Source organism: Aotus nancymaae, unplaced genomic scaffold (genome assembly GCF_030222135.1).
Source record: "Aotus nancymaae isolate 86718 unplaced genomic scaffold, 86718_ANA_hifiasm-v0.15.2.pri h1tg000018l, whole genome shotgun sequence".
NCBI classification, from domain to species: Eukaryota; Metazoa; Chordata; class Mammalia; order Primates; family Aotidae; genus Aotus; species Aotus nancymaae.
In genome coordinates, this window is record NW_026988430.1 from 14269743 (window position 1) to 14295186 (window position 25444).

The window sequence follows — 25444 nt, forward strand, 5'->3', positions numbered from 1 at the left end:
TTGCAACACGGATACACTGGAGGCCATTATCTTTAGTGAAACAACTCAGAAACAGAAAGATAAATACTGCATGTTCCTGCTTGTAAGTGGGAGCTAAATCATGTGCACACATGGACACAGTACACAACTGGAGATCTTGGAGACATAGAAGGGTAGGTGGAGTTGAGAGGGGTGGATGATGAAAAATTACTTGAGGGTACAATGTACATTGTTCACATGATGGATACCTAAAAAACCACACTGCACCACAACTCAACATATCCATATAACAAAATTGCACTTGTACCCCTAAATTTAAATAACATTTAAATTTAAATAAATACATAGTAGCTGCAAGAATAAGAAAAATAACGTCTCATAAGCTCCTTGATGGATGGCTGACTGAACCAAAACAAGAGCTGAAGTCTAGTGGTTGTACAAATTAGGTGAAATGAATCCCTGAAGGGTGTCTCACAGTAACAGGAATTGAAAGCACTCTCTCTCACACAGTGACGGTAAGGTGAAGTAAAAAGTCCTGACTACATACATTCATTTCTACTATTTCCTTTCATGAATTCAGATTTTGTGTTCTATTACTAGAACTGAAGGTCACAGCACCAAAAAAAGATGCATGTAAATCATCTACTGCAAAAGAAAAATGTTTCTTTAAACTCTTACTAAATCTGTTCATTATTTTAATATTTTTAACCTTTGTAACTTCGGGAAATACACTTTTACTATTCACTCTTTAAAGGTAAATAATAAAAGTAACACTTTCACTATTGTAAAAGTTGTACTTTCTGCTTTTCTTTTTTCTTTCTGAGACGGAGTCTTGCTCTGTTGCCCAGGCTGGAGTGCAGTGGCTCGATCTCAGCTCACTGCAACTTCTGCCTGCTGGGTTCAAGCAATTCTCCTGCCTCAACCTCCCAAGTAGCTGGGACTATACGCACACACCACCATGCCCAGCTGATTTTTTGTATTTTTAGTAGAGACACGGTTTTACCATGCTGGCCAGGCCGGTCTCTAACTCCTGATCTCACGATCTACCCACCTCGGCCTCCCAAAGTGCTGGGATTACAGGTGTGAGTCACCACACCCAGCCCTATTTTCTGCTTTTCTAAAACTTAACCTTTTATTATTGAGAAAGTACCTATTACAGATTCCATTCTAACTTGAGGGGAAAGCTCGTGTTTCATCTACTTAGGCATTTTGTGTCTTTATACAACTTAGCTGTGTAGTTCCTTCATCTCATCTTAGTGTGAAGTAACCTTCATCTTATCATACATCTTATCATATCAAAATTCTTATTAAAAAAGCATATATATTTATATCTTCATCTCCGGACCACTTCTAATAAAATAGAAGGAACAGTGAGATTTCTGTCTCTGGAATCCCATCTCTGCCACTTGTTGGCTGTGTAACTTTTGCCAAAAACACTAAATTTCATTTTTCTATCTGGAAATAGGGGATAATACCACCAAATCCCAAATATTATTGGGAAGACAATATATGTGAAAACTGTAAAGCATTCCACAGATGTCAGTGTTTACAGCTGCATATGTCAACTCCCTTCAACCTTTCCGAGACATAAAATCAAATTTTACTCAGCTATCCATAAGAAAACCATCAGAATATTGTTCAGATACTACTCCAAGCTTCTGTGCTGTTTCCACTTTTATCAATCATGGATATGACTTACTCCGCTTTCTTTTCATACATTCAGACTGGCACACTATCTAGCCCAAGGCTAGGTATGTAAATGGTACTTAAATGAATGACTAAATAAGTGAAGAAGTGAAATAAATTGGTATATTCCAGCACTATGGAGGCGATTTAGGGTTCAGATAGAGCTGGGGAAAGTCTATAGTGAAAATGAATACAGCAATGAAAAAGCTGACCAGAGAATCTAGTTAGGAGAGAAAACCTAGTTCAATCCCTAATTAACTATTGTTCTGCATATGGTGTGATGATTTAATGATTGTGAAGAAAAGTTCACAGTTTGGGAATAGGCAGAGGAGGAGATGGAAAGATTCTTGTGCAACATGAAAAAAGTTCCAAACATTTAGAATAATATTACATAACATTTAGGTCCAAGATACAGTCATACACATGAATACATGACTGTATACTGATGTAATATAATGCTGATGTGAAATGATGGAAGAAAATTAACAAATTCAGTATATCTGGTCATAAAAATGAATAAAAAGTATCAAGACAGGAATAAAAAGAAACTACATGAGTCCAGAATTAACAATTTGTGATTCAACAAAGAAATGGGCTCCGTCATGAAGTAGAATGCATTGTTACTAGTTACATAGTAAGAGCACAGAAAAACAAATAAAAATTTCAGAATCAGGTTTAGAATTAACTAACGTCTAACATGTTTTCCAATTATAAGATTTCATATATTTCTATTCAGTGCCACATTCAACCCTGTTTAAAAATATGTATTCATTTTAAAGCCAATAACAGCAAAAACCCCAAGGCTACACTCTATGATCCCATCTCAAAAAGAAGAGAGGAGTGGGAGGCTTTTTCTTTCCAGTTTATTATAACCCAGCTATTCATCCTAACATTTTCAAATGAGAAAGGTATTTTTTTAAAGAGTATTTGCAATGCTTAGCAGTTCAGTTCAAGTCCTACTCAACTAAGTATCACAATTTTTGATGGTAGTCTAGGATACCGTAATGCATTGACTCATTTACAGCTCCAGCTCTACTCCTAGCCCAAACTCAATTCCACACTTCAGGCAGCTGGATGACTGGACATGAGTAAGTGGACTGAGAGCTGGAGGCAGAAATGATAATCCAAATTAGGATACAGAATAACCAGAGGCCAAAAGAAGAAACATGATTATGAGACCAAGAAATTAGAGCTTTAGTTTCTACACAAAAGTCTGGATAAGAGAATCAGAAAAAAATAATTTCTATTGTAATTGTTAATTTCCATATCTGATGGGTATACTTCAGGATTATGGGCAGGGACACACAAATGTTTATACAAATGCAGATATACACTTGATGACAGATGAGTAAAAGTTAAAAAATAAAGTTGGGGGAGGCACTGCTCAAGGCCCAATGAAAATCTAAACCTATAGCAAAAGCACTGATATTTAGAAGTCAGTTGATTTGTCAGGTTCTTAAAGAAAATACTTATAAATAAAAAAAGGAAATATGAGATTTACAAATGATAGCCACAAATACTAAAATACACACATACACACACACACACACACACACACACACACAAAAATATATGTGATTCACCCCTTACCCACTACCCCAAAAAGAGTGTCAGAAGTTACTGTGTAGATTATCATGGTTACATACTAAGATACAGAGATATTAACTTATGACTAATGTATGGCATTTAAGATTAGAATCTAATCCTGCCATCGTCATTTGTCCCAATTAGATACTCATTCATCGGCTAAAATCCAGTTTATTCCTACCTCTCTGAAGAGTGCACCATAAAACTGAACAATGTATGGGCAATCGCTACTCCGCATTACTACGTCCAAATCCATAAGAAGTTGTTTTTGTTCTTTTTCATCCACTGTTGACCGAATTCTCTGGAAAAGAATGACAAAAGACGTCAAAAAAAAAAAACCAAAATAATTTTGTCAAAAAAAAATAATAATTTTCAGTCTCGTGGTGGAGAAAAACCTCTACCACGAGACTAAAAATAACCAAGTAAACTTCACAAATATTAACGAGATATGAAAATTATCAGCTTTCCTTATGCTTTACAAGAATAATTTTTACCACTGAAATTTTAACAAACAGCACTTAGGAATCCTTTAAAGGAGACAGGGCAATTTAACCACAAGCATTTACTAATAACGTTGGGAGTTACACAACAAAGTTCATAGGCAGTAAAAATTAACCTCCACATGCAAATATAGATAAAATGATAATGAGTTGTAACAGTTTCATATGAATAATTACAGGTAGCTTTATACATACTTTTAATCACCATTTCAAAATCGTATGGAGTCTAGGCATTCAATGCAAGAACATCCCTCTTCACTCACTAGCATCACCATACCACAATGTCCTCATTCATAAAGATGGGGAATAGTCCAGAACTGGATAAAGTGAATACTAGTATAGAAGCAGTGCACAGACAAGAATCCAGGTGACCAAAATCCTAGACTGGGACTCTGTCCTTTAACTGCACTTTCTATACACTAAAAACAAAATGCAAGGCGGCATAAACCTGTGGAAGAAAACCTAAAAATGAGAAAACAGAGGACTCTTTTGTCTATTCCTAAGCTAATAAAGCCCTCCTCCATATATTCCTAACCAAGCTGTACCAGGGATATATTCCTAACCAAGGTACACAACAATTTCTTTGCACATTTCTAAGAGAATGCCAGAAAACATTAAGTACCCCACCTCCCACCTCTTATTCAAGAACAGCATAGAACACAGAGGTATTTGGAGGGACAATGCCCACTGCACTGGAGACAGAAGAAAGAATCATGTTCAGAAATGATAAAACATTAATAATGAAATTATAGTTTAACATCAAAGCATGCAAACAACTTCTGTTCTCATAAAAAAAGTTCACAATATCACACCACGCCACTGTGTACAATACATAGTACATACTTACAAGGCAAGTTAGTATCAAAAAATACACAAGGTGGCATTTTGTCTTCCAAAGACTTCAAGGTATCTGTCAATGTTCTTGAAAGGGATGAAGGCAGTCAATTAAATTCTTGAGCCCATTTTACACAAAAGAAGCCAGAGGCACAAAGAGATACAAAAGATGTATTTCATGTGACACGAGTATAAGCAGTTTTTTAAGGAATAGAAGTAGGTTCTCTCAGTTTCATTTTTGAGGAATTCCATAGATTCCAAACAAATTTAACTTTGCTACTTAAAATGTATAGCTTGCTAGCTACAGTATTTCATAAGCAAATAAAATTTATTAACTGGCATCTATGTTATATATGCAGATTTACCTATAACTTTTATAGTAAATATCAATGCTCAGACAAACAAGGACTAAAATAAGAATGAAAAATAGAAACAAAGTAACACTAGTTCTGTTAATGTTAAGGAAAGTTTCCCTTTCTCTCTCATTTTGCTATTTTCATAGTTTATGGACTACTAATTTTACTTTTAAATCAACTTCAGCATGTATGTTCAGAAATGATATTTTTAAAAAGTCAAAATAGCCCAGAGATGTGATGTGAATTTGTTCACAGCATGATTTGATAATTTTTGTAAATATTTTGACTACATTTATACCTTTAAAAAAGAAAAACTCTAAAAGTATAGTTGTGAAAATGCTAATTCAGGAAAGTATTTATTAAAAAATCTTAATAATCCTGTATATCTAAATTTAAAATAGACAAAGAGTTATTAATTAGAGACAAGCAGGGAAGAAAAATCCAATAACCCTTTGGTTACATATCAAATAACCCTTTGGTTGGGGGAAGATTTCCACCTACTAGTTAAAGTACTCTCACTATCAAAAGGTGTTAAAAAATGTATTTTTTTCTATTTTTACTAGTATGAATATATTGGCAAATGGAAATACACTAACGCACATAAAATACATAAAAGGTATCCTCTTTACTAGTTTATTTTTTGTTTCACAAAACTAGTTGTGTGGTATGCTAAGTATACAATTGTACAAATACTTATATTTCAACTAGAAAGCATATTACAGTAAAAACCTCAATAGTTATCATCAGTAACTGACACTTGGGAGCCAGTGTCCAAAAACTCTACTGTAGCTACAGAAAGGATATATGGACTACATGATCTAAAGGCCCTAACTGAAGTTTCAACATCTGACTGATAATACTGAGGCAATCTCTGACAGAAGTGTTATTAACCAGACTGTAGAGAGTTCCCAGCACAGCTCTAACCTTTGAGATCAGCAGCACTGGCAGCAAAATCTATTCATCTGTAAGTATTCTTTAATGTCACTTCTAGTACAAAACAGAACACCGAGGAACTGAATGGCCTACTAGCCTAACATAAAATTGATTGTGCTTGAGTTGGGGAGAGATAGCATGGGGAGAAATGCCAGATATAGGTGAAGGAGAGGAAGGCAGCAAATCATGCTGCCATGTGTGTGCCTAATGCAACAATCTGCAATAAAAAAAAAAAAATTGATTGTGCTTTTCAACAGATCAACACCTCCCCACACTCTCCGAACATTTTGTCTAAGTATCTGGCAGTGGGTAGAAAAGTAGCTGCTGGTATCACCTCTGAATTGTTTGGAATTGAGCAAGTACAGCTAACTCCTAATTATTCTAACGTTTTAGGGTTGAACTGTAACATTTATCATATGTGAGCAATTAATATAAACTATTTCAAAAGGCCTAAAGGACCCCAAAAGGGGATTAACTACAAGCACATGCCTACAAAAGCAGTAACTTCAAATTAGTGATTTTAATAACTCAATAAATAATTCAAGTAGAATACTTGGTGACAATCAATGATTCAAATAAGAGAATACTTAGAGACAAAAGCTACTACCAAGAAAGTTTTTCTAATGGACCATCAAAACAGTATCTATGGGAAAGACTTCTACATTTGAAACAAGTGAGTCTAGGATCTTCTAATATTAAAGGAGCACACCTAAAAATTTAACATATCAAAAAGAACAAACTTCTCTTCCCTTTATAAAGCTGTCCTTCAGGGCACAGAAAAATGCAAGTACAAAGGTGACGCCAATTATATGACTTGAAATTCTCATAGTCACAATGTTCAGAAGTAACAGCCATCAATAAAAAATCTTGAATAGCAGGAAAATTTCATTTATTTATATAAATTTAAAAGTTATATAAGGCTGATGTCTACTTGAGCTCAGCAAACCTTTTTTCTCTGTCAGTAAAGGGTAGAATGAAAACTATAGGAAACCATAACATACTTAAGATAATCAACTCAAGAATATTAAGTTTTTTATTTTATTTTCATCTAAATATCAGAACTCATCAAAATCATTCTTTTTTATTATGGGGTTACTGAGCTCTTTTTACTTAATACTACTTTATTAACTTAGCTTAAGTTATTACATGCCCCAGGACAAATTAAATTGTGTTTCTTGAAAAAAAATTCCACATCTATTTCCCAATAATAAAGTATTTTCAGATCATTTCAAGTTTCACTTTATTTGAAATATAACATAAAGAAAAAATTTAAAATTTAAAATCAAAAATTAAATTGAAATATAACAAAAAGAAAAAATTTAAAAATTAACATTTAAAATCAAAACAAAAATTACTACTCTACATGTAAAAGTAGCTTTCTATAGTGAAGAAATTTATAAACCTGAAGTTAATTTTTTTTAAATTGGTGTCCAAATCTGTATTCAAGGTTGAGTATAAACCCAATAAAAAACAGCAGGTAGATACAGGTCAGAAATGTCAACCTCACTCCAATTAAGAGTCACTTAGAGACACAGGGGAAAAAGATACATTCCCAGTTCTCTGGCTTTAAGACTACTAATACAATACATGGTTCCTGTCCAATTAAAAAAAAAAATCCAAAGAGTGTAATTTTTCTAAAACTATCAGTCCACCTCATGCCATTGGTTGGATCAGCCACAAGTTGAGTTGTTGGGAGTTGTATGGATTAGGCTAAAGTAATAGAAAGTTAACAAGTCCCATAGGACAAGCTAAAAATTTTCAGTTACAAATCCCTTGCCCTCTATTCCACCTCATCACAAAACATAGCAACATCCACTTAGTTGACAGCCCCAATCATACAGAAATGGCTCAAATCCCAAGTTGTTGAAAGGGTGTTTTCCTTCTTTTTGTACAACATGGCATCAGAAGTCATTGGTAGATTTAAATGTTGACAGCTTATAACATCAATTGATAAAAACCTTGAATAATATTTAGCCTCATGTGCAATGTCTCCATTTTTGACAACTTGAATTTAAAGTATAAATAACCCTTTTACCAATACTGAAGAACTATGTAAATGTGGTGTTGTTCTAGATGTCCTCTAATTTTACACTGAGATCTCCAGGGGAGCCCTCTTTTCACACTGACACAATTCTCCAGCCTTGTATCCAAACCCTATCAAATCCGTTTCTCACATACAATTTGTTGGTGTTCATCAGGAATGAATGACTAGCAATAAAACATCGGTAAGTATGAAAAACTTTCAAACAGATTATGGCACATTGTTATACTGAAAAGGGATTAGAGTAACCAATAAAACTAAACTCACTTAAGGACTGGAGTGGAAGAGCAAAGAAAAAGAAGCAAACAAGAGGATGGATAGAAACAGGCAGTATATACCGTCAAGGAAAACTAATTTACCCCTTCTTACTGAGATATTATGCCTTAATCCCATCATAATGGTAACTTTTGTTTGTTTGTTTGTTTGTTTCCCTTCCTTTTCTAAATTTGTTTTCAGGGGTGGGAAGAGAGAGGGAGAAGGGGTAGTGGAAAAGAGCATGATGATGAAATGATCACTATTACAGGGGGTAAGGTTAGGAAGACTCAGATGTGGCAGAGGAAGGCAGGCAGGCTGACAATGTAATGACTAAGGGTGGAATTGTACAGGAAGCAAAATAAAGGCTCACATTGTAAGTCCTAAGAAGCAGGTCACCAAATAGCATTGTGCCTAGGTGCTCAATAAATACCTGGCTAATTCTGATAGTGGTCCTTGGCAGTCACCTGGATTCAGAGTTAACCCTAACAGCTCCATGTTAGGGTGCTCAAAGATATCTCAAAGCACAAAGGCCTGCCTTGAAATGACCATTCTGTAACTGCCTGTGTCCTGATGTGACAACTACTGATTCTCCCAGATAAACCCAGTTTTTCTTCCTATCAAGTCAAGCTATAGAAAGAAAGTTGTCAAGAGAGAGATCCAAGATGGCTGATTACTAGCAGCTCAGGATTGTAGCTCCCAGTGAAAGCACAGAGAAGGAGAGGACGCCACACTTTCAGATGAATTTTTGTTGCTCACGGACCAGGAGATTCCCAGCGGAGGAGCCCCAAGGGTCACCAGCGTGACTCTTGTGGCCGGTGTGGCGATTTTGCCGGCGCCCCAGTGCGGCAGTTCTTGGTGCAGAGTAAACAGGACTTGGTCCCCCTTTGGTCGACTTTTGGAGTTCTGGGAAGGCAGAGTCGCCTATTCAGCTGATTGAAAAAGGGACTCAAGAGGGAAGCCAGACCAGAGATTCCAGGGTAGAAAAGCACCATGAATCTTAACACCACTGTTTTAGCCGGCACAGTGGGTTGCTCAGATTCTGGCGCTGGGAATCAACAAGTTGGATGTCCACTCAGAGACCTAATTTGAAAGTCGGTAATCACAAAGACAACAGGTGGATAAATTTACAATGATGGGAAGAAACTAGCGTAAAAAGGCTGAGAATACCCAAAATCAGAATGCCTCTCCCTCTACAGGGGATCACAGTTCCTCATCAACAAGGGAACAAGGCCTGATGGAGAACGAGTGTGTTCCATTAACAGAATTAGGCTTCAGAAGGTGGATAATAAGAAACTTCTGTGAATTAAAAGAACATGTTCTAGCCCAATGTAAAGAAACTAAGAACCTTGGAAAAAGGTTTGACAAAATCCTAACGAGAACAGACAATTTAGAGAGGAATATAAGTGAATTAATGGAACTGAAGAATACAATACGAGAACTCCGCGAATATGCACAGGTTTTAACAGTCGAATTGATCAAGCAGAAGAAAGGATATCAGAGGTCGAAGACCAACTTAATGAAATGAAACGAGAAGACAAGATTAGAGAAGAAAGAGTAAAAAGGAATGAGCAAAGTCTCCAAGAAATATGGGACTATGTGAAAAGACCTAATTTGCGTTTGATAGGTGTACCTGAATGTCATGAAGAGAATGAATTCAAGTTGGAAAATATTCTTCAGGATATTATTCAGGAAAACTTTCCTAACCTAGTAAGGCAGGACAATACTCAACTCCAGGTAATACAGAGAACACCACAAAGATATTCCTCAAGTAGAGCAACCCCAAGACACATAATCGTTAGATTCACCAGAGTTGAAATAAAGGAGAAAATTCTAAGGGCAGCTAGAGAGAAAAGTCAGGTTACCCATAAAGGGAGGCCTATCAGACTTACAGCAGATCTCTCAGCAGAAACTTTACAAACCAGAAGAGAGTGGGGGTCAATATTCAATATCCTTAAAGAGAAGAATTTTCAACCCAGAATCTCATATCCAGCCAAACTAAGCTTCATAAATGAAGGAAAAATACAATTTTTCGCGAACAAGCAAGCACTCAGAGATTTCATCACCACCAGGCCTGCTTTACAAGAGCTTCTGAAAGAAGCACTATACACAGAAAGGAACAACCAGTATCAGTCATCCCAAAAACTTACCAAAAGGTAAAGAGTATCTTCATAATGAAGAATTTATATCAACTAATGGGAAAAATAGCCAACTAGCATTAAACGACAATTATTAAACTCATAAATATCAAGATTAATCCTAAATTTAAATGGATTATATGCCCCAATCAAAGACACAGACAGGCAAATTGAATAAAAAGTCAAAACCCATCAGTACGCTGTATCCAGATCCATCTCATAAGCAAGGACATACTAAGACTTAAAACAAAGGGTTGGTGGAAGACGTACCAATCAAATGGAGAGCAAAAAAAAAAAAAAAAAAAAAAAACAGGAGTTGTAACTTTCGTCTCTGACAAAATAGACTTTAATAGTAACAAAGACTAAAAGAAACAAAGAAGTACATTACATAATGGTAAAAGGATCAATGCAACAACAGGAGTTAATGATTATAAATATATATGCACCCGATATAGGAACACCCAGATACATAAGACAAGTTCTTAATGACTTATAAAGAGACTTGGACTCCCGCACACTAATAGCGGGAGATTTTGACACCACATTGTTAATATTCGACAGATCAACGAGATAGAAAATTAACAGGGACATCTACGATTTGAACTCAGACCTGGAACAAGAAAACTCAGTGAATATTTATAGAATTCTTCACCCCAGGTCCATAGAACATACATTTTTCTCAGTATCACATTACACCTATTTTGAAAGTGACTATATAATTGGAAGTAAATCACTCTTCAGCATTTGCATAGAATTTCACAGACTTAAATGAAATATTGGTTGGCTGTTTGTTTGTTATTTTCTTCCCTTATTCCTTCCTGTCTTCGCTGTTAAGCACAATTATCGGCATAAAAGAGGTTTTTAATACCTATTTTTAGATTGCATTCCAGCCTGGACAATAGAGCAAGACTCCTGTTCTCTCTCCCGCTTTCTCTTTCTTTCTTTAAAAAAAAAAAAAAAAGAAAGAAAGTTGCCAGACAGAAAACAAATGCTGTCTCTTAAACAATGTGTGTAAGAGGCACTCTGGGTTACCTGATCCCATTCCTGCCTGGAGAAAGGGAAAATAGGTCATTATTGGATGAAGTCATATATGAACTTCAATAAAACGGAAGTTCCACAGAGGCCATTACAGGTGTCAGTTCCTAGGATCTGAACATTCTAGGCAAAAAGGATATGAGTCATCAGCAAACATGTAAGGAATCAAGAACTGAGGAGTCCAGAAAACAACTTTAGAAAGCAGTGGTGCCATAGACACACTTAAAAACAGCAATACAATCAAATAAACTTACAAAATGGCTATCAATTCTAACTGATGCTATTTTTGTTTTGTTTTGAAATGGAGACAATACATGAAGGAATGAGACATGAGGAGCCTAAGAAATGGGAAAACTGACATGGAAGGGCATGATCATCTATCCTGGCGGATCTCTAAATTCTCACATGACAAATTCTTGTCAGATGATTGTATGGCTCAGCTGAGGGTCCAGAGGGCAGTATAAAAAGACAGTAAGAGCAGAACAGGAGACACAGCTCCCTGCCACACAGGTACATGTTTAGCTACTTAGAGAAGTTAGGAATAGGTAGATGCGAGTATTCCAAAGTAAAATACAGGTGAGTTCCTGGATCAGATAATAGAGCACAGACACAATGAAACTCAGCAAGGTGATGAATTCTATCATCATTAGAGAAAATCAGTATAAGGCTATGGAGATTATTCCAGACACCAATTAAAACAAATTGACACAAAATAAAATAACGCAAGCTACTAGTAATCTGGCCATTAGCAAGGCAAAACATCATTTTTGACCAGCAACCAAAATCAGAACGCCAGAAGGTATTTACTCTTCAGCAATCTATGTGGAATCTGCTATAACTAAGTTAGCTAAAAGCCATACTTCAGGGCAGGGGACTCATTCTGCTACATAAGCACCTACTGTCATGTAAGGTTACCAAAGAATCTGTATTCCGTATTTCAAGTAATTGCCAATTGTCCTGTCAAATTAATATGATGGCTAAAACCATGACACCCAAGACAAGAACCAAACCGAAAGCTCCCTATTATGACAGCTGCCTACCTTTTGTACCAGGTAGACATTAGTAAATATTTTATCACCCACGCAGAAATCCTAGAACTAGTACATGAGCAAACACAGCACATGGGACCTCTTCTCCACAGAAAATGAAGACTGATATAGCAAAGGTTCAGCATTAAAAATCAAAAGATGAAAAGAACAAAGATTGTCTTAATTAATGTAGTTATAATCATATTTTGAAAATGTATCCAGTTTCTGTGATCTACAAACACCAATACTGCTATGCCATAATCATACCCTCCCTTGTTCATTTAGCAATCCTCGCTAAAGATCCCTCTTAAGGCTACTGTCTACGAATAAAATGTGAAGGGTAGTCCACTGCTAGTCAATGAATGACACCAGATCAACCAAAGTCAGTGATGTAGAGGATAGGAGAGCAAGGATCACAGTCCTACAGAATCCCCACTATTCTGATCCCTACAAATATGCTGCTTTCCCAGCAGAAATGTCAAGAATTCAGTTGTAATACAAAGTTGGAAAATCCTAGAAACCATAGCAGCACATCAATATCCTATCACCTTCCTCTGGGCTGCAGGAAATCATGGGTAATCTTATTTTCCTAGTTTGCAGTACGAGTTCCTCCTTATCAGCTAGAGTCTTCTGAAAAGATCACACACACAAATGGCCATATCATCTCAAAAAACGATCATTAATAAGGTCAAAGCAGATGGTGACATTACCCAAAACAAACAGTAAAAGAAGCAAGCAAGTTATCTGGAATGCTGATCACAGATGTAAATCTTGCTTTCCTGTGAAAAAATAATTGTCTGTTAAGTCAATTGTTTTAAATTATGAAAGCACATATGGTTTTCCACAGTTCTGCTACATTCCTGGAATGTGGAAGAAGAATGCTAATTAATAATTGCAAAAATCATCCAAGTCTTTTAAAATCAAGTTAAACTCCCAGTTGTATCTTAGCCTCATTAATTAATTAATTAATAGTAATACCCCATTCTTCTCACTGGGGATACTGAGATCCACTTAATTCCTTTTACATTACCTTCTGCTATGTATTATCAGAGCACTTGGGAGATCAGTTCCAAAAGCACATGTTATATTATGTCATGGGAAGCGCTGCCCTCAGGACAAAGTTAATGGAACAAGTTTGACATGCCTTGGTACGAGTGGTATCATCTTCTTCCTCGTTACTAATTACATCATTCACATTTAAAGAAATAATGTCAACCTTAGCACTGAAAATTTTAAGGGTCTAAAGACCATAAATGACAGATCATCACTTCAGTACTTATGACATAAAGTGAGATAACAGTAGAAATCTGATATAACAACAAATTTCAGAGGCATGGCCATAAAATGACAAAGAATGATAGAAAATATGCAGGAAATATATCAAATACTGACTGGTTCAAATGACACCCATGCAGAGTGAAGTGTGGTAAGACAGGTTTTTGGCTCAGCATGGTGGCTCACATCTGTTCCCAGCACTTTAGGAGGCTGAGGCGGGCAGATAACCTGAGGTCAGGAGTTCGAGACCAGCCTAGCCAAGATAGTGAAACCCCGCCTCTACTAATAACACAAACTTTAGCTGGGCGTGGTGATGCGTGCCTTTAGTCCCAGCTACTTGGGAGGCTGAGGCAGGAGAATCACTTGAATCCAAGAAGCAGAGGTTGCAGTGAGCTGAGGCAGTGCCACTGCACTCCAGCCTGGGTGACGGAGTGAAACTGTGTCTTTAAAAAAAAAAAAAAAACAGATTTTTCTCCAAATAACTATATAAGCTGGGATTTAGTCCAAAGTCAAAATTCATTTAGGTTAACCAAGTGACGGTAGAAGGTTTCAGAAACCAGATCTCTAGAATGTTAAAAAATACATAATGCTTGACTAAAGTTCACCTAGAGCAACCATTTCCAAACTGTCTTAATTGTGTATCCCTAATTACCTCCTCAGAGCTAGTGTGCCAAGGACTTTCAATATGGCTGTAGGCAGAGTCTCTACTTCCCACCCTCTCATACCCCGAACAATACTAGTTTTGGTTATTTCTTGGGTTGCACATACAATTCTGTTAGTGGAACAAACTCACAGTCTGAAAAACACTAACTTGGAATGACAGCAAAACACACACACATGAATACTGGGAGTTCCAACCCCATCTACATAAGGTACCTGAGTTCAAATTCAAGGCTGACTAGAGGACAGCCCTGCCACATGCCTGGAATGTACCCACTCCTGGAAATGCTCTGCTTACACTTTTCATATGAACATCACAGCTTTTAAACAACATTAGGAAGCACAAAAGAACATGGCTCAGTCAATCACAGATGCCTTAATTAAGTCACATAATCTGACCAAACAACAGTGTAAGATATTAGACTCCAGTCTCAATTCTAAACAAAAGAGCCTTGACATCTGCATCCCACAGGTGATCTGGATAATCAAATATGATCACTTTAGCCTGCTGGAAGTGAATAAAATGGCCTAACAAAGCACTCTATGCCATCAAAAAGGAAATTTTCCAATTTGAGGCCACCCCAATATATTCTAGTGCTTTCAGAACATGCAAAACCAATGTTTAAACACTAAAATGAACCTCATCAAATCATTATTTATCATCATAATCTTCACTGAAATCATTCGGTAATCGAACTTTTGACAGAAGTGGCATGGTCTCTCCAATGGCAGGAAAACAAGCCATTTTCTGATACCTGACTTCCCATACTTGCCATACTATCTTACACCAGTGAGGCCTACACAACCAGCAGATTAAAGTTCCATTCTGTTCAGGCACAGCTGAGCTGTGGGCTGCTGCTACTGTCAGCAGAGGGCTCTATTCCTTCCTATCAAGCATCAGGATTGGGCTGTGTCTCAATTCCAGGTCAAGGACACTAAAGTCAAAATCTAAATACCAAGGATAGGCAGGAATGCAGGAATCAAAATCAGGTTAACAGGGCAGGATCATCAAGATTCAAATCAATAAAATAGTTGTGCTGAAAGAGTAGAGATGAGGTTTAAAAGAACAAGACAAGTTAGGCAGATCACCAACAGAAAGAAAACACTTGAAATTCTTGCAAACCAGGTCACATTGCTAACTCAGTCTGGCCTATGCACCTACCCTCAAACAACAGATCTGTTTTTCCTGATTAATCCAGATAATTTCTCAAGCAGAAGACTGAAAAGTCATCGTAATGATCAACAGTGACAAATTTAGCATGACACCTTCTTATTCCCACCTACCTGCACAATATTATTCAGTTCTTCAATGAGATGACAGCTTTATTACAGCATTAACCCTTCATACAACAATTCAGATTCCGCTTTAGTGACAGGAACTTCATTCCCTTATATTCCCTCTCATTTTCACTCTTAATTTTCCATATTTCTTTGGTTTCTCAAACATACTGTACAAACATAAAAAGGGCATGCATACCTTCAAGAAGTCAATCTGGACATGAGTCTGCTAGAAAACAGCAGGGAAGCTGGTACTCTAGGCGTGCAGGATTTTTTATACTGCACACAGGGTCAGGTGGAGAACATACTACCAAGTATTGGAGGCTTACAGACAGTCATTCTTCCCTCTGTCAGCCATCTGAACTTGTAAGTCCATGCTCTAAGCTGTGACATTTCATTTACTCTTTTTCTTTTCTCTTGTGTCCCTAGATTTTCTGTGGCAACACTGTGATTCTGATCAATGATGCTGGGTGTTTCTCCCAGATCTGAATTTCTCTAACCCTAGCTCAGAAACCTAATCCTAACCGCATCTTCAAACATTTGCTCTGAACTCTGGGCTTTACCCCACTACATTTAACCCTGCCAGAGAGCTGAGCAGACACCTACTTTAGGTAGAGGATGGTGACTATTCACATCTAATGTTTTCATTCAGTGGTTACCTCACCACCATGCAAAATAGGACACTAAATAAATATTATTTGTAAAGGATATTGATCACAGTAAAAAGTAAATACCCAGTAAGTATTGAAGGTTGTCCTCCCTGAGCTTTAAGAAACCCCAGAGGAAACAATGGCTTTGCCCTAGGCAGCCCTAAGACTAGTCATTCAGGCACAAGTAAACAAAATTACTCTCACTCACAGGAGACCAAGACCCATTCCTCAGGCATGTACAATTAAAACTAAAGGGTAAAAAATGTTCACATCCGCGGTGGCTCATGCCTGTAATCCCAGCACTTTGGGAGGCCGAGGCGGGTGGATCACGAGGTCAAGAGATCAAGACCATCCTGGTCAACATGGTGAAACCCCGTCTCTACTAAAAATACAAAAAATTAGCTGGGCATGGTGGTGCGTGCCTGTAATCCCAGCTACTCAGGAGGCTGAGGCAGGAAAATTGCCTGAACCCAGGAGGCGGAGGTTGCGGTGAGCCGAGATCGCTCCATTGCACTCCAGCCTGGGTAACAACAGCGAAACTCCATTTCAAAAAAAAAAAACGGTCACATCTTAGGTCCCAACACAGAAACTCACTGACAGCTTGGGAGACTGTCCTCTAACCAAGGATAAAAAAATTCTTTAACTCTTACAATGTTACCTTACTAAATCTGATTATACTATAACTGATTTTTAGTTTTTGTGGTAATTATTTCTGATTACTAAGAAGTCACCTTTTTCAAATACTTCTTATATGTGGCAAAATAAATTTGGGGAAGGACTTCTTCAAAACTAAAAATGAGGAATAATGCAAAGAAAAAAAATCAAGCTAATACCACAGTTCATTTTTCTACAATTATTGCAAATAAATCTTAAGGATTATTTCCAGCTTAACATCTAATAAAGCAATCCTTCTTTATTCCCAAAATGAGTATTAAGATGCTAGCACAGTACTACTTCAACTGTGTTTCTCATTTCACCAACAGCAATGGAAAGCCCTCAGCCATGTGAACCACTGTCTCATGGTTCCTTTAACTATAAACTCTCAAATCAAACTTCTCCTTAGTCATACACTGATTCTGTATATTTGTGCCTGTCAATCTGGTCAATGTACCTAGGTCAGGAATGAACAAACTCTCTCAAGTGTGATCAAAGACTATGTTTCTTTGAAGAAACTGACAAGAAATACATTTTTTAATTCAGAGATGGCATACATCACTCACCAATTGGTATCAAATGTGAATGCATATTAATGCAAAAACACTTTTACTTCCAGTATTAATAAAGTCATGGAATCCAAAGGTATTCCTCAGCTATACGTTCATTGATGTGTTGTACTGCCATCTTCTCCCATCCCCAACTGCTATGCTTGCTCAAGAATTCAAGACGGTAAACAAAGATAGATAGTATCATGTGGTAGGTACAGATGTGACAGCAACCAGTTTGGAGGTCTCGTGACTGCCTTCAAAGTTCTTCAAGTACAGTTGGGATTTTTAATAGCATCCCAACTGGAACTGTAGCCATTGATTAGCTCAAATTATGAATGGTGGACAAGAATTTCCTATTTTCATTCTTGAATTCCTTCAAAACTTGAGTGTTATATCACTCAAAATGTTATCAAAGTAATCACTAAGGAAAACTTTTAAATGTCAAAATGAAGTACCTTCTTTACCTTAATGACCTTTTTAACAATGGCTAAAATCAATCCATATTACTAAAACAGTTTGTAATGTTCATCAACAAAGTTGAAGCACACAGAACACAAACTGAAAAAAGCAGAAAATAATTTTTTAAAACTACTTTCCCTAATAACTGAAAGAAAAGTTTACAACTTTAACTATACAGGAAACCTTTCCCTTAAGATCTAGCCAACTAAAACTGGATGTGACACACAGATAGCACATAAGGACACTCATCCAGGGGTCTAAATAAATGACTCTTTCCACTTACACTGCAGTGGCACAAAACAGGAATACAGAAATCATTTCACATTCCAAGAGAACATTTTATTTTAACACATAATGAAGAGTTCTTAACCTGTGCGTCTGTAGAGGTCTATGGTTTATATGTAAAATGTTGTGTATATATACATCTGCATATGAAAAGTCTACAGTTCTCACCGCATTAAAAAATACAGCCAAAAACAATGTTAAGAACTCATAGAGAGAATCATAAAGCTTTTCCCCACCACTAATTTAACATTACTTTCATATGAGCCAGCAAAAAGAAAAGCTCAACAATGAAGGAGACTAAAATAGTTACAGTAAGTTTGGCTCACAACAAACTTATATACAGAAAGCACTTTATTGTAATATGATGTAAATTCATTCTCAAATGTCAAGAAAAAACTAAGGACTCTCATCAAGCTACTCTGACAAACTCTCGAAACAGGACACTAATAGGAAGATGATTAGCTTAAACTATATGTAAACCCATTCTCAATTCCTGTAAACTGAAACATTATTTGTCCCCATAGGAATTTTAAGCTCAGTGAGGGTGTGGCTTTGGCTAGCTTTTTTTTCCTTTATTTTTATAAGTTGTTCCCCCTTTTGCTGATTTTCCTGAAATAGCTTACATACAGCAAAGATTTATTAAACATCTAAACAAACAAATGAATAAATTACAATTACATGAAACCACTAGTAATCAGATGGAAACCACCAGTTCATAACAGGTACCAGCATAAGCTTGCCAGGTATTATCTATGGATCAAATCTCCATTTCTGGCAATTTTTTTTAATGAATATATTAAGTGGCATGAAACTCACAATAATGACAAAATGTGACAACATTATCACAAGGTATGCATTTCAGTACAACTTTAAAACCAGGGAACAGGGCAGTACTGAGTAGAGATGAAATAAACAAACAGAAGCCGAGCCGGTCAGGACCGAGTAAGGTTGAGGTTAGTGGCAACAGCATGTGCGTGGTTTCCAGGAAACCTTCAGTAAGACTGCTGTTAGCCCTAGCCCCGCACCTTGCCCAACCCAGTGTGCTGCCTCTTCTTCCAGCTCCCGCCTGGCTCAGTGCAGCACTGCCCTGCTCCCAGGGGTGCAGCCGCCCAGCCTGAACTCACCTTGGCAGTAGAAGGGCCTGAAGTTTAAAACATGTTAATGCATCATGCCAAAAATGCAATAAACATGCACACTTCATACACTCATGTTTCCAAAGAGAAAATGTGCCACCAATAAGACAACCTCTACACAAAACACCCTCAAAGGAGTTGGAGAAACAATTTTTTAAACACCCACATTTACCACAAAAGTAGGAACAGAACAATAGTGGTATTACTGCACCATGAAATTTCACCTAATGGATTAAAGTACCAAAAATAATCATGGCATCACCTACTTTAACTGCCATTATTTGCCCACTTGGTTTGTGGACCATTTTGTTGACAGAACCATAAGCTCCTCGTCCAATTTCTCCAAGGTCTTTCAAGTCCTCTGCAGTGAAATCCCAGTGCTGTTCAGGGGAGATCTTCAGTTTTCCTGATGACTCAATGCTGTGTGTTCTCAGTCTCTCTCTGTTAAAATATTGGGAAGCAATTTTTCCACATTTTAAATAGGTTTTAACTTTTTTCTTTTAGTACTGATTAATGTGTGGGAAAAATGTTTTCTAAATTACTAAAATAGTCTGACCTCCAGGTTTTTGAAGTTTTTCGTTTGTGTCATCCTGGTTTTTTACACACTGGATTGAGAATGATCTAGACTTAGGGAGTCAACACATATACCTTCAATGGGATTCATAAAAACAAATTCCCAAGAAGATTTTTTAAAATTCCCATTTATTGATTAAACTAATTCTGCAGATCAGTTTTTATTTTTAAATATAAGATCTTATTTAAACTTAGTCAAACAGTATTATCAAGTGAGAATCCCAAGAGCTGCAAACCTCACTGCAAAAAAGCTCTTATTGTATCTTACCCAACATTCATTATTCCAGTGCCTCAATCTTCAGTTAGTACAACTATTCCCAAAGTTTGCTGGACCTTACAATCACCTGGGGGAGATTTTAAACATCTCAATGCCCAGGTATCATCCCATAACAATTAAATCTGAATTATCCAGGGACAGGAGTCTGAAAACAGTATTTTTAAAGACCCCCAGATGATTCCAGTAATGTTTAGATAGTGCCCTAGTATACTGTCCTGTTCTTTATACCATGCTGAGGTGGGGGAACAGTTAACTGAATAGCCAGCTGGCTCTAAGAGGAAAACTGCCATGTGCTATTCAAAATTAAAATTTTCAGACCTTGTTCAATAAAGCAATGGGATGAAAAATGAGTGGCTCGTAGGCAAAAGAGCTCACTCATTACATATTTCCATTAAATAAAAAAATCATCTCCAAAATCTCAACCTGGAGATCAAAGTATTAGGTATTAGCTTCTAACCATGCTTTGTAAAATAGTAAATCCAATGAAAAATGTAAAATCAATCTGTTTCTCGCTCTTGCTCGCTCTCTCTCACACACACACCAAACCCCAACGTGTAGGAACAAACTCTATCAACCATATACTTAATGAAAAAAAATTCATTAAATATTAACTATATTTTTCAGTTTCATACTAAATGATCAGTATCTCCTTTAAATTCTGATCCCATGATACAAACAAGGAAAGTTATGTGCTTGGTCATTTACTTTTCTTATTCCAAAATTTAGGAATGTTTTCTCCAATTAGTAGAATGGTTTTCTGTAGCAACTTTTAAGGTTCCCAAAAAACTTAGCACTTTAAAATCCACCCCCACCCTAAGAATAATCATATGTACTAATATTAAGGTCCAAAGTTACACTTCAAAGATTCATACATTCGGTCTAAATAACAATTTACTAAATCGGTGTTACAAATAGCAGACTTTCAAATCATACTAGGTCATAACTCCAGCTTTCATTCATACAAGTGCTTTTCGGTTCAAAATCCTTTCACCCATATTATTTGATACTCTAGCACCCAGAGTCACAGGATAAGCCCAGAAATCAGTGGCATAAGTGACCATTTAGGTGAGGATGAAGCCAGAACTGATCTTTTAAGATGGAAATCAGATCTAGGTAAAAACAGAAAACTTTTCTTGGTAATCATTTTCATGAAGTAGACAGAGTAAGCCTGAAAAAAAATCTAACATGAAGAAAGTTCCATGTATAATGATTATTGTTCTATAATCTTTGGCAAGTAAATACCATATCAATGGCACAGTTTAATCACTGGTGAAACATACAGTACCAATCTACCATTGAGGGAAGCTGAAAAAAAAAAGTTAAAGTTACTTAGAAATCAAAAGCAAAATTTTTAAGTATTCACTAATTTCAGGGCTGTGGCAGACAGGCTCCAGGAAGTCCTCATGATCCCCACCTTCTTAGAGTTCATATTTTTGTGTAAGCACTTTTCTCTGAGTGTAAGTGGGACCTGTGACTTGCTTCTAACCAAGAGAATATGGTAAACATGAGATAATATGACTCTCATGACTACATTGCTATATAATACTTATTGCTAGCCTTCTTGAGTACTGAAATGAAAGATATTTCATTACTATATAGAAATTACAGAATGAAAATAGTTACAATATCATCTCTATTACTTTAAAGATCAAATTTTAGTATTATGGAATATCTCTACTAATAGCTTAGTTCACTATAGCTTTTTGTATAGTTTCTGGATAAAGTCCTTTTTACTTTTTGAAAATGAATAGGTTGAAAGCTAAGTGATACAGGGTATCTATTTGGGCTAATATCAAAAAACTGAATAAGGTATCAGATGCAAAATTCTGTAAATATACTAAAAGCAACTGAACTATACACTTTAAATGGGTAAATTACAGAATATGTGAATTATATCTCAGTAGAACTGTTAAAAAAGCAGAATGTGGCCGGGCGCGGTGGCTCAAGCCTGTAATCCCAGCACTTTGGGAGGCCGAGGCGGGTGGATCACGAGGTCAAGAGATAGAGACCATCCTGGTCAACGTGGTGAAACCCCGTCTCTACTAATACAAAAAATTAGCTGGGCACGGTGGTGCGTGCCTGTAATCCCAGCTACTCAGGAGGCTGAGGCAGGAGAATTGCCCGAACCCAGGAGGCGGAAGTTGCGGTGAGCTGAGATCGCGCCATTGCACTCCAGCCTGGGTAACAAGAGCGAAACTCCGTCTCAAAAAAAAAGAAAAAAAAAAAAGCAGAATGTGATTCCTACCCAGAGTTTCAAGTTTCTCATTTAGAAAGAAAAAGTGCTATAAAAACCACAGAAAAACATGCCACAGTTACGACATCACCAAGGCATGTTCATACAGTCGTTTTTATACTGGGCCAGCAATCTTTCCAGTAAAACTGAGTCCATTTCACAGCAATTGCTTTAATAGTTGCTACAACCACAGAAGTCAGTACTTCCACAGAAGGACTATACACAGATACAGTGCTGGACTGACTGGATCCATGAACTGGACCAGAACCTTACCATTAAACTCTATAGTCAATCAATTTCTGTCCTAAACTACATAAGAGGCCTAGGAAAGAAAGAGCATAAACAGTAGAAAACACACTCAATGAGAAGACTGGTGAAAAATAAAAACCAATAAAGATGCAAAGTTGCCCTTATTTGTTGATATATATTTGCCTACAATTATACTCTTAAAGAAAAAAAAAGTTCCCTGACTTTTCCTTGGGATATCACTTTCTTGAGAATGGGGATTATATTTTATCAAAAATAATTCCTAATATAATTGCATTGTTCGTAACACAAAGGATAAACGCTTGAGGGGATGGATATCCAATTTCCCACAATGTGATTATTATGCATTGCATGCCTATATCAAAACATCTCATGTACTCCATAAACATATATACCTATGTACCCTAAAAAATAGTAATTCCTAAATACCCCTCATCTTTCCCATCCTAATTTTCTGTGCATTATTTTATACAGATCACCCTTACCTGCCTCCAGTGAACACTCCATAGGTTTCTAACCCCAAGGTCCTCATTACCAACCTGGGAAACTCAGCCAACAGCCACCATGGCAGTAACTATCAGCTGTTACCCAACATCCAATCTCCTCTTCATTCTCCCTAACAGAATCCTCTTTTATTTGAGGCAGCAATACACCCACCTAAAAGGCTACATTTCCCAACTTCTATAAACTCAACTATGTTCCCTCTCAAAATCCACATGTTAAGGCCCTAACCCCAAATGTGACTGTACTGCAGACAGGGCCTATAAGAAGATAACAAAGGTTCAGTGAAGGTTAATGAAGGGTGGGGCCCTAATCCAACAGGATTAGTATCCTTATAAGAAGAGAGACTACAGAGCTCACTCTCTTACATGCACAAGACATCATTTGAGCTCACAGTGAGAGATGGCCACCTGTAAACCAAGGGAGGAAGCCTCAGGTTAAAACCTACCTTGCCAGTACCTCAATCTTGGTCTCTCTAGCCTCTGGAATTGTGAGAAATAAATTATGTTGGTTAAGCTACCTAGTGTGTGGTATTTTGCAGCCCGATCTAAGTTACCAACATTCCTTGCACTTAGAGGTGGAAAATAGAAACACAGTACTTAGAAAGAGCTAACTCACCAGGCACGGTGGCTCACGCCTGTAATCCCAGCACTTTGGGAACCCGAGGCGGGTGGATCACAAGGTCAGGAGCTCGAGACCAGCCTGGCCAAGATGTTGAAACCTCATCTCTACTAAAAATACAAAAATTAGCTGGGCGCGGTGGCATGAGCCTGTAATCCCAGCTACTCAGGAGGCTGAGGCAGGAGTATCACTTGAACCTGCGAGGCGGAGGTTGCAGTGAGCCGAGATCACACCATTGCACTCCAGCCTGGGTGACCAAGTGAGACTCTGTCTCAAAAAATATATATAAAAAAAGAGCTAACTAGCTTGAAAAAAAAAAAAAAAACTTTCTTTTCCTCCAATTTCCTTCTTGTTGCCTGGAATGTAGGTAATGACTAGAGCTCCAGTCACTTGTAATGCCCTGCAGAATTGAAATAATGTCCTGAGAATGATGGAGCAGAAAGAAACATTAAATCCAAAAACAATGAAGCCACTATACCAACCCTAGTCTTCCTATCTCCAGACTTATCTATGGAAAAGGGAAATAAATTATCTGGTTTAAGCTACTATTTGTTCCTATCCTTGTTGTTGTTTAGATGCAAACAAACTTACTTTTAATTAATACAGCCCCTAGCATTATTTTATTACCCAGTAATTCTCAAAGGAAGTAATGCCCGGACACCTCCATCAGCAGCAGCAGTTTGGTTATCACAATCATTGGGAAGTGCAATTAGTATTTAGTGGCTGGGGACCAATGATGCTGTCTTCAAATTCACAGAGCAGTTCCAGACAACAGGCCAAAAGTATTTCCTTAAATAGAATCCTTAACTCTAAGACTATACTTTCAGGGGGTCATTTCTATAGTTCAATACTAGAGAAGTTTCTCTGAATGTGAAGAGCATCTAAGATGTTCCCGTTTCTCTGTGAATTTTAACTTGAACTCATTCCTGATGCTTGATACCCTGGTTGAAAACAATTCAGCAAAGCATCCTGCCTCAGAATGACTTTCCTATCATCCTTCATGTTTCACTCCAAGGTTTCTTCATGAATCATTCCAAGTTTTCTAGTCCATACCACAGTACTCTGCAAAAAACACCATATGAATAAAGCAATACAATTTGATTGTTAACACACACACAAAAAAATACACACAAACAAAAAAAATCCTTAACTCTGCTGTCCCTGATTTCAGAGCCTTACTATTCCACATCTAATAATTCTTGGTTCCCAGAGACCTAGCAGTTCCGTATTTTAGAGAAAACACACACACACCCAGAAAAACTGCCACAGATGTTACAGACATTCAAAATAAGTGAAATATGAATGGTCCCAACTTTTGCAAAACATGCAAGATTATAGATAGTTAATATGGGGCATGAATTCATATAATACAGGCCTTATTAAAAGTACAATGTATAGAAACTGTATTTTGATATCAGATTTATCTTGTTAGAAAAAATTCAGTAATTTGTATGCTGTCAAATCAATAATTGCCTTCACATTCTTTTCTTTTGCTGTCATGCAGTATCATTTAAATTCACAACTGCATGCAAAAGGGATTTTACTCTACCACTGCATTTTCAGGTCCCTAGCTATGTCTTTCCCTCATCTGTCACCCTTTTCTATAATCTTGTTGCCTATCCATCCAATCTGTTCTCTCCTTGAGATTTTCCAATCCA

The 25444-nt window shown here is 37.0% G+C and overlaps 1 protein-coding gene and 1 pseudogene across 2 annotated transcripts in view; one reads left to right on the plus strand and one right to left on the minus strand.

Moving 5' to 3' along the window:
* The window catches only part of MAP2K4 (mitogen-activated protein kinase kinase 4), a 127032-nt gene that overhangs the window by 47244 nt on the left and 54344 nt on the right, over nt 1-25444 (minus strand). For both annotated transcript variants that reach the window (XM_064378289.1, XM_064378290.1), the window contains 2 exons: nt 19581-19755; nt 3434-3553 (listed from right to left, as the gene is read on the minus strand). In XM_064378289.1, coding sequence (XP_064234359.1) covers nt 3434-3553; nt 19581-19755 — 295 coding nt within the window. The remainder of the gene's footprint in view (nt 1-3433; nt 3554-19580; nt 19756-25444) is intronic.
* On the plus strand, nt 24598-24673 carry LOC135275808 (small nucleolar RNA U3; annotated as a pseudogene).